Source organism: Hippoglossus hippoglossus, chromosome 3, assembly GCF_009819705.1.
Source record: "Hippoglossus hippoglossus isolate fHipHip1 chromosome 3, fHipHip1.pri, whole genome shotgun sequence".
Classification (NCBI taxonomy): Eukaryota; Metazoa; Chordata; class Actinopteri; order Pleuronectiformes; family Pleuronectidae; genus Hippoglossus; species Hippoglossus hippoglossus.
In genome coordinates, this window is record NC_047153.1 from 20,098,712 (window position 1) to 20,108,711 (window position 10,000).

Sequence of the window (10,000 nt, forward strand, 5' to 3'; positions counted from 1 at the left end):
CAGCTCTCAGATGGCAGGTGAATCTGCAGTATCCCCAGGTGTATATTTATTACAATATAGTGCAACATGTATAACAAAGTTTTTATACTAAGAATTCTGTTTGTCTTATGTAACTTATGTTGAGGTCAATTCAAAATAAAAAGATGCGTGATAAAAAGAATCAAGAGAAAAATATCAAAACAAATAGTGACATCATAATTAAAATATTATACATAAGACATGCATTAGTTAGATTTGTATTGTTTTACTTTAATTAAATTTGTAATATGTTAACATATTGCTGATAACATAAGATGGTGCAACTGCACTGGTAACAGTAACAGCCACAAACTGTAAGTCGGTCATTGACTAAACCATCAATTTCTTTGCCAATACAAAGTTGACCTGCAGCTGCCAGAGACACACAGAGACACACAGAGACACACAGAGACACACAGAGCGATGCACAGTCATTTATCTAAGCAGATACATATGTGACTGATAAAGCCTGAAGACACAGCCTGGTCTATCAAACCACAGTGAAAGAGAGAGACGGCCTCACACAGGGGCTGAGCTGACTGTGGTCAGTGACATCATGGGACACAAGCTCTTCCTCATTCAATATGACTAACTGACATTTGGGCTGCTCACAGTTTTAAACACAGCTCACTTGGCTCAGTATCAGCTGACCATCCAAAACGTTATTTAAAATCCTGGAGGAGAAGTTCATCCAGAGGAAAACAAGCAACAGCTGAGATGACACCTCTGATGTTTAAAGATGCTTTTTGGGTGAGTTCACTTTATAGTCTTAAGCTTGGATGAAGTTGTTCTTGCGAAAAACTGGAGGATTTTTTAGATCTTCACAACCGTGCTGTACTTTAGTTTATTTTAGCTTTGAATTCACAACCTAAGTAAACTGTAATGGGCACATATAACTGAAAGTTCCTGCAAAAAGAAAACTTTGATTGTGGAGGTCTGTGACAGCACTGCCATAGACACTATATCTTAACTTAAAAATAAAAATGTCGGTTGATTTCACAATTTCACCTCACTCAACAGAGTACTGGTGACTGTACAGACCACAAACTGCTTACACAATGTGTAATTCCTCGATATGTTGAAGTGCCACTCACTGCATAATTACAATCAAATCTGATAATCTATCTATCTACACACAAGTGCCAGTTTGATGATGTACATAGTTATGTTACCAAGTCATTTACAGGACTCTCTTTGTGAGTAGTTAGTTCTGCATTTTTGCCACATACTGATTCCAGGATTGGCACAAGAACATGTTGCAAGTGTTGTTAAGCAACGGCGTTCATTGCAGAATTTAATTTTTTGTAATGTCTTCTCAATACAGGGCTCGGATTTGACCTGTCACGCTGGGTATGGCGCTGTGATCCAAAGGCTACGAGATGGAAGGCAAATGTGCAAAGATGTGGAGGAGCTTTTAAAGATGAGGTAGCATCAGTTCGTACAGTATTAGGGATGGTTGTGGCTCAGGAGATAAAGTGGGTCGTCCACTAACCAGAGGGTCGATCAATCAATCCCCATTTTGGACTTTGGACACAATGAAGAGTCCCTAATCCACAAATTGCCCCGGAAAGCTGTGCCAGCATGAGTGATGTCTGATAGAGAACGTGCTGCACATAGATGGTTGAATGATAAAACTACTGTGTTGTCAGATTACTTTTCCAAAAATGTTGCTCATGGAAGTTTTTGGTTTAATCATAAGAGCCATTTAAGTTGCACCCTCAACACTATGAGTCTTGGAAGAACTTCCTGGAAAAAATTTATATATATTTGTAGATGTTTCACCAATTCCTGGAAATGCAAAGAATGACAAGACGTTCTAGTAGCAACCAACATCTACGTTGGTGTGTCTGTGAGGTACAAATATTCTATATCAATGATTCAGCAGATTCATATGAGGTCAACTTCAAGATGTAACTGCATCCAACAAAAGGTGGTTTCAGCACATTTTGTGAGCAAGCAGAACAGCTTAATACATTATTAATCCTAAACTGGGAATCGGTTCTTGTTGTTAGTTGATGATGATCTGGTGCAAACACATAGAACAGTGCTTCTTTAAACCTCCAGAGCTTGTGTGGTAACAGGTTGAGTGATATGTCTGCATGTTCACACTGCACAGGGCACTAGCGGAGGAGAGGTACGGGAAGGAGCTGGTGACCATTGCTCGAAAAGCTGGAGGACACACGGAGATTAGGTAAATGCATAGTTTCACATTGGGTATGTGTGCTATGTTGTCAGTAATGTACTTAAATATTGAACTAAGACATACATAAGACACGTTTTAATGCTGAATCAAACGTCCGCCATATATTCTTTTTAGAGGAAACACATTTCTCACCTACCTACCACCTAGCAGTATGTAAAGGGGTCATTAACTGTTTCCTGTTATTCCTTTTCTGTTCTTTCAAGTTTCTCTCGTGTTAGTCACCTGCCACTGACAACACTGTAAGAGTGAAAACGACAGAAACAGATGACTTTTACAATGAGCTAATTGAATTAAATGAAATCAGAATTCGAAAACACTTTTTTTTCATTTTTACAGTAGCGACAGTAAGGTCACATTAATGTTCTGTTATGGTTGTGTGTTTGACTCTATCTAATGACTTTTTAAATTTCTATCGCCAAATGATGAGATGCTTTCTGTTAAGTCTGATATGATAGTGTGCAACTGTTACTGCAGCAGTTCCACAGTTTAGCTGCACTGAACTTCTGTGTCTTCTGAGGAATAAAAATGCGAAGAAGCTTGTTTGCCAAAAAATCACTGATGATTTTAGTTTTTTGGTTTGCAAAGATAATCAGCCTCTTTGTATCCTATGAGAATCTGTAGACAGTCACTGAATCACGTCTGATCTGACATGTGTATTGTTTTTCCAGCACCTTGAGAGCGTCATTCGACCAATTAAAAACACGTAAGTTCATCCAGTTGTTGGCTCCCTGGACAATAAACTCACCACTGAGCACTGCTTGCTTCCTTCTAATCATTCAGTTTGCTTGTGTTATTTTTGGCTGCAGAAATGGAGACCATCGGGCACTTCCGCATGCAACTTTCTGATATATTGAAAGAGGAGGTGAAAAAGATCGAGACATTCAGAGAACGTCAGAAAGAGCAGCGGAAGAAGGTTATGGAAAATTCATGTTGCTTAACAACTGACTTATTGTACACTGAGTCATAAGGTTTGATTTCCCTGATGAACATTATGTAAAGTCTAACATCTTAGACTGGCCCTATGCAAATGAGGAACCTATAACCTACATTAAAACATAATTTGCAAGACTGAAATCCTTCACTTTGTCCTTATAGTTTGAAAGCATCATGGACAAGGTTCATAAGAAAAAGATTTCCTTCTTCAAGAAGACCATGGAGGTAGGAAAACGTTTTTATTTAATCAACAAAACAATTTCTTATTGTGAAACTGATGAACAACACCGGCATACACCACAAACACTACACATGTCTCAGAGTCCTTGGCAAAACTCTGCAGTTCTTGCTTTCTGTTTCACTTTCTGCCAGTCGAAGAGGAACTATGAGCTGAGAAGCAAGGAGGCTGACGAGGCCGAACAGGGCACTGAAAAAACTACCGTCACACCCAAAAACTCAGAAAAGGTACAATCGGTATATGAACGACCTTATTTTATGTAAAGTCAGACCAGTTTTATTAAAAGCTTTCGTACCAAAACCCTCCTAACAAATGACCAACACTTCAGTTCTGCTTGAAAATAAGTTCCCAACATTGGCAGTGGGACCAAGTGAACTTCCAACTAGGAGGAACTGAAGTATGATCATGTGTTACTGTGACTGAATGTGAATCTATTCCACCACTTTTAAGCATGTTCTGTAGTGTAGGTTTTCTAAATTGGAAAAAATATATATAACCAAATATATCACGGGAAGAGAGTTAACCCTGATAGCTTATTAACCTAACAACAAAAGGAAAAAAATTTACAAACAATCAATTTTGTTAATCAATATATATTCAATTGAATTATTCAAATCAAATTAACAATCAAATCAAAGAGGTATGACTAATAAACAACTGTGTGTGTGTGTGTGTGTGTGTGTGTGTGTGTGTGTGTGTGTGTGTGTGTGTGTGTGTGTGTGTGTGTGTGTTGTTGTTGGAGAGGGGAGTTAGGGTCCAATGAAAGGGAAAAGTGGGGAAGTGTGATTTTTAGGTGGTCCTTTAATCTCCAGGGAGAGGGAGGATGAGGGTGAATTTTCCTTTTGATGTTCAAGTTCCTAGTCTCTCTGGTTTGTGATCAGACCGTCACATGAATCATGCATGTCACTTCCTGTGTACGATTTGCTTCACAGATACGTCACAGGGCCAAGCAATGCAGACAGACAGCCAACGAAGCAGGTGGGACTCAGAGCCACCGTGTGTTCAATGAGGTGTTTCAGTACTAAGCATATCCATCTATAATGAGACTTTAAACTCTCACAGAGAAGCTGTACTTCAACAACGTCACGCAGCTGGAAAGTGTTCGCCAGGACTGGGAGGAAACACACCAAAGCACATGTGAGGTACTGTGGATGATATTCCCTGAAATGCTCTGGAACATGGTGTCAGAGCCCAGATTAAAGCTCCACAGACACTCACACCACATCCCCCTGACTCTCAGAACACCTTCCTATTGCTGCCCAGTGAATGCAGCAGTGAGCATGCAGTCACATACTCCACCATACAATTATAATTCAGCCATGTGCAGTGCTAGTGGTCTCTATTTATATTTTCAGTGTGCACAGATGCAGCATGAATGTTAGAGAGACGGATAAAAGGAGGAAACACTTGGAAACACACACATCATGTCACTGCAGAAATGAATCAGTTACTGACGCTCACTTGGGAAAGTTACAGTAGGAGCTAGTGGTGTGCACTTGTCTTGTCAGGTGTTCCAGCAGATGGAGGGAGATCGAATCGGCGTGCTCAGGTGTGCTCTGTGGGACCACTGCAACCACTTCTCCATGCAGTGTGTCAAAGATGATGAGGTAAGCTCTCTGCACACTTCCTCCTTATTCTAATCTACAACTTCACAAAGTACCATGGTCATATTATTTTTGTAAACTTGGTAATTTGGTTCCTGACCAAAATACCACCGAACTATATCAGTATAGTACAAAAATAACAAGATACAGGACAATACTACTAAATTCCAAAATGTGCACAACTACACAATTATCAAATTTCAGCAGAATGACTGAGTAACTTTATCAGAAGAGTCCAGTCAATATGAATGGTGTATTGGTTTTTAAAAACTCAGTACTTCAGATTTTGAGTTAAATCTAAGTACATCTTCAAAATCTAAGTACAAATGTAATAAAAACGGCTCTGTGCACGTTAATGTCAGTCTCATGGTCGATCAGTCCACTTCTCTGGTCCCGAGTCAAATATCTCAATAACTTTTGAAAAACTTACAGTATCATGACATTTCATACAGACATTCATGATCCCCAGAGGATCTGCCATTTAGCAAATGTTAGCAGGCTAAAATGCTGAATTTGATGCAGAACACCAATGCTGATGTTATAGTAACCAATTGGTGAATGATTTAGTCAAAACAAAAGCTTCTCATACGTGGTCTTATTAACATAATACTATTTTTAGCATGGATAACTGAAAAGTCTCTAACCACTGAGTTAACCAGGATACATCTGCAGCTCGGATCTCACACAGATTGTCTCCTGTTTACGAATCAGTTTTACGAGGAAGTGAGGAAGCTTCTGGAGCAGTGTGACGTCATGACGGACAACAACTGTTTCATAGAGACAAAAGGAACGAGGTCGCAGCCTCCAGGTGAGACATCACACCATCCTCTCCCCTTTGAAGAAAAACACTAACTCGAAAAGAGAAGCGAGTACCAATGTTTTCAACCTTTCTCTTGCTGCTGAGTGACAGTGCAACACGTCTCACTTCTCTTTTTCTCTCACAGAGCCCATCGTGTTTGAGAGATACTTCCCGACTGAGACGTCCCCACACAGCAATGGCCAAGCACTTGTCGCAAGAGGAGGAGAGGACATGATGAGGAGGTGTGACACAAATAAGCTTGTAGCTTGTAGGAGGAATCAGCAGGAGGTAGCATTGTTACTGAAACCTGACAGGGTTATATAGGATTGTTGTGGCAGTCAGACAATGCCGTCTGCTATCGGTTTCAACCTTTCTATGGCACCTTCCTCTATTTAGACCATTATTAAATATATACATGTGAGTGTCATGCAAACGTACTCATATCTCGTTTGAACCTGTATCACACAGAAACTCTTCGCTTCGCGGAAGTATTCCGAACATCAACATGGACAGTGCTCGATCATCAATGACATCTGTTGGTGAGTGTGGGTACTAAGGTTACTCACTCCACCATCGTACAGTTAGTTATGATTATGTATTTTTGGATTCGAAGCACAACAAACACGATGAGTATATTTTTTTATTTATTCCAAGAGGATTTGTATACAGTTTTTTTGTTATGGATTTACATATTCATATTTATTGTTAAGCAAACACAGTGTTTGGCTTGAGATTTAAAACTGAAATGATCTTGACTGTGTTGAAATAGAATCATGATAGTGGTAGTAGTGAATTATTTTTATACAAATAAGATGTATTAATCAGATATGAAAAGGAAAAAAGTATAAAAATCACATAAAATGTTTCTTTCAACTTTACATGCTTGCAGGAACACATCGCCCTCTATGGGATTCAGGGTTGGGGTTTTGTAACAATAGATGAACAAGTAAATCAGGACAAATCATTTTTAGATTTGAACTGCATTAATTATTTATATAATGTATAAACGGTATTATGCTTTAAACTATAAATAGAAGCTAACATGTTGCATTTACAAATGTCTCCCATGACTTTGGCCTCAGTTGAGATTTCAGAGGGAGGATATGCGCCTCTAACAGGCCTCCAGCAAGACACATCACTGGCCACATTTACAGCTGATGAAGAGAGCTACATTGTGCTTTATGCATACACTGCACAGGTGATCACTTTGTATTATTTTATTTATATTAGTTGTTTAATAAGATGTAACTGGACAAGAAACTAAGTTTGTCATTTGTGATTGTACAGTATGTTGACGAGATCATGTTGTTCTTTAAGTAAGAGAACAGAAACAGGCTGGTTTGTGTTTGTGGGACTCACCTCTAATTGTCTTCGTTCACATGAACTGGTCAGGAGGAGGATGAGCTGTCTGTAGGCAGAGGGGACGTGGTCCGAGTGTTGGAGCGAGAAGGGGATGGTTGGTGGACTGTGGAGAGGGACGGGCTGACTGGACTGGTGCCAGGGAACTACCTGGGCAAAATCTGAACACACGCACACACACGCACAATGCCAAAACACACATTGCCACACACCAACTTATGCATGTGCTTAGAAATAGTCTTTGCTTCCTGTGTCACATTTGCAAAACTACATAGATGAACATAAACACATATTGTGCATCACTATAGATTCACTCATATACAGTCCTTTGTCAAACGTCCTTGTTAAGTGTTGTTTTCAAACTATCTGAAGTCTGAACTGATTTAAAGTTTTATGAAACTGTACTGAAAGCATCATTTAGCAGTTATAACTGGTTGTTTAAACATGAAAGGGGGATTTTTTTTTTTATTAACAGTGAATCAATCATACCGCTGTAGCTACATTTTTACAATCCTAGCTCCTGTGTTATAAAGGCAAACAGTCTGACTCGCCTCCTTCCTAAAGCTCTGTCACATGTGACTACAGCTGACATGCACTGAACTCCAGCCATTATCCGGAGGGGCTTTACATGTGAAACTAAATGTCCGAGTGAGAGCCTTTCTGCTGACCTTCTCCGGCCAGCTCCTTTGTAAAAACTCCACGTCAGACTGAGGAAACAGCAGGATTCACCGGCAGTGGGTGTGTCAGATGTTTCAAATTCAGATGCAAAAATTGAAAAATCGAAAGGAATACAAGTATCTCAGGATGAAAATGCGGTGGAACACACGTAGAACACACAGAGGAAGATGTCAAGAGCTTTTGGTGAAAATGGCCGACCCCCGTGTGGATGTCCTGTCCACAAAAACATGTGACCTCCGCAGCAGAATGAACATCCTGTCTCTGTGTGCTGCACCACAACTCACCTGAACGCTTAGATTTCTGTGTTAATCTGACCACATCATCTCCCACTGCGTTGTTCATTTGTCTGTTACTGCTGGGAGGATCATCAGTTACCATGGAGATCAGCACACAAAAAGTGTGTTGTTTACATAGTACATAGTACATAGTGTTTTGTTGTTTACATAGTACATAGTGTTAATAAAATTGCAATCACATTAAAATGTATGACTTTATTTGTCCCCTGCCTCTTCTCCCATCGATACACAATTTTTGTTTGCGTTTTGTTTTTTTCAGCACTAGCTAAACATTTGGGGGTAAACTTAAACAGCTCAAAAATATTAAAACAGAGCACAAGTTCACAAAAATGTATAAAACAACATAATTTTTCTTTATAGCTAATAAACTAAACAGAAGGAATTGTCTAGCTGTGACAAACTGAATCTACACGTACACAAATGTTCAAGTAACACTGATAATAACTAAAAGCACTGGAGACTAAAAAAAGTTGATTCACAATGTAAATATTAGGAATGTCTCACTAGTGAAGCTAGATTCGGAGAACATCCACACCAAAACAGAATCATGTGCATCATTCACAGCCCGAATATTTGAGTATATCAAGAAGTAGTTTTTACCAAACATGGCTTTAAACGCAGAAGTGCTCCACAAACAAATACTAATAAATCTAAAGAAAGATAAAAACATTGAATAATTTTTTTTCTACGGTATAACATGTTCACAAAAGTCTGGTCAGGCCAAGGTATTAGGAATACACGACATGTTCTTTTAAACACAAAACCTCGCATTTGAATAACTGTGGAATATCTCCAGAGCTCCAGCCGTAGTGCAAACTAGTCCATAAGGAAATACATTCCACGCTCCCAGTCGTAACTCACACTCATCATCCTCACTGGGGAAGTGCCCAAATTTCACGAAGCCATAATTAAAAGGAATAGAAACAATTCAACATCAACATCACAAATGTAAATTAGCCATTCACAACTTTGGCTTTTGTAAGTGTTTCAGTATTTGTAAGGAGAAAAAAAGTACATTTAAAGTAACAGTAACTTACGATGTATGTCAATAAATAACTGGGTTTTTTTCGCCTTGAGGCCCCCGCCCACCCAAACCAAGTCGACAGTGTTCGCTACTTTATCATGAATTGTGCAAGGTGTGCTTGAGCTTATATAACTACAGCTGAAATCTACTGTGGACATGTCCGGTGACGCTCCTTTTTTGATTTTCTTGAGTGCTTCTCTGACTGGCCGCGACCTTCACGCGTAGCTGTTGGTTGTTACCAGCAGCTCATACGCCGGGTCGTGACTCCTCCTGCACAGCACCACGCAGGCACAGAGCATCCCCAGCATCTGCATTGACACGATACAGGAACGAAATAGAAGCTGTTATTCAAGTCATTATTCCCTGAGGCAGCAAATAACATGAGTGTAATCACAGAGGAAGAACTTTTGTCACTACTTTAGGATCTGGGGTTTCCTGGTCAGCAGCGACCACAACTGGGTCAGAGTTGCTGTCTGCTCAGTTTCCTGCTGACTGAGACGTCTGCAGCTTTAATTATGTTCCCAAAAGACGTGATTTTCACTTGATTTTGAAATAGTGGTGTAATAATCACTTTTAGAGTAAGGATGCTGGATTTTGTAAATAAGGCAGCTGACTCAGTGATTACGACTCAAACTGGCTTCAGTGGTTTTGTAGACTACATCCACTCTTCTATGTTTTAGTTTTAAAAAACGCATCATTGTTGTTATGTTAAGATCTGCTGTCAAAACTATTCTGGAGAATTTTAGAAACACTCCGGAGACGAAGCAGTCACGTGCAATTGCGTCAAGACACAGCTACAAGCGATGAAGGCAAAACATTGTAAACACTAACTTTCAGTCACAGTTTCA

The 10,000-nt window shown here is 39.6% G+C and overlaps 2 protein-coding genes across 4 annotated transcripts in view; one reads left to right on the forward strand and one right to left on the reverse strand.

Moving 5' to 3' along the window:
• Positions 1 to 595: 595 nt before the first annotated feature.
• Positions 596 to 10,000, forward strand: part of pstpip1b (proline-serine-threonine phosphatase interacting protein 1b) — a 12,163-nt gene continuing 2,758 nt past the window's right edge. Inside the window, exons 1-15 of one of the 3 annotated variants that reach the window (XM_034581093.1) lie at positions 596 to 768; positions 1,343 to 1,443; positions 2,135 to 2,209; positions 2,890 to 2,924; positions 3,028 to 3,134; positions 3,317 to 3,379; positions 3,527 to 3,619; positions 4,325 to 4,370; positions 4,455 to 4,534; positions 4,901 to 4,999; positions 5,708 to 5,804; positions 5,941 to 6,037; positions 6,264 to 6,334; positions 6,878 to 6,993; positions 7,188 to 7,325. In XM_034581093.1, coding sequence (XP_034436984.1) covers positions 736 to 768; positions 1,343 to 1,443; positions 2,135 to 2,209; positions 2,890 to 2,924; positions 3,028 to 3,134; positions 3,317 to 3,379; positions 3,527 to 3,619; positions 4,325 to 4,370; positions 4,455 to 4,534; positions 4,901 to 4,999; positions 5,708 to 5,804; positions 5,941 to 6,037; positions 6,264 to 6,334; positions 6,878 to 6,993; positions 7,188 to 7,319 — 1,245 coding nt within the window. In that variant the 5' untranslated portion in view covers positions 596 to 735 and the 3' untranslated portion in view covers positions 7,320 to 7,325. Of the gene's footprint in view, positions 769 to 1,342; positions 1,444 to 2,134; positions 2,210 to 2,889; positions 2,925 to 3,027; positions 3,135 to 3,316; positions 3,380 to 3,526; positions 3,620 to 4,324; positions 4,371 to 4,454; positions 4,535 to 4,900; positions 5,000 to 5,707; positions 5,805 to 5,940; positions 6,038 to 6,263; positions 6,335 to 6,877; positions 6,994 to 7,187; positions 7,511 to 10,000 lie in introns of those variants that run through there. The other 2 variants (XM_034581094.1, XM_034581092.1) reach the window with 2 other exon arrangements.
• tspan3b (tetraspanin 3b) overlaps positions 8,304 to 10,000 on the reverse strand; it is a 4,930-nt gene continuing 3,233 nt past the window's right edge. Inside the window, exon 7 of the mRNA XM_034581095.1 lies at positions 8,304 to 9,460. Coding sequence (XP_034436986.1) covers positions 9,368 to 9,460 — 93 coding nt within the window. The 3' untranslated portion in view covers positions 8,304 to 9,367. The remainder of the gene's footprint in view (positions 9,461 to 10,000) is intronic.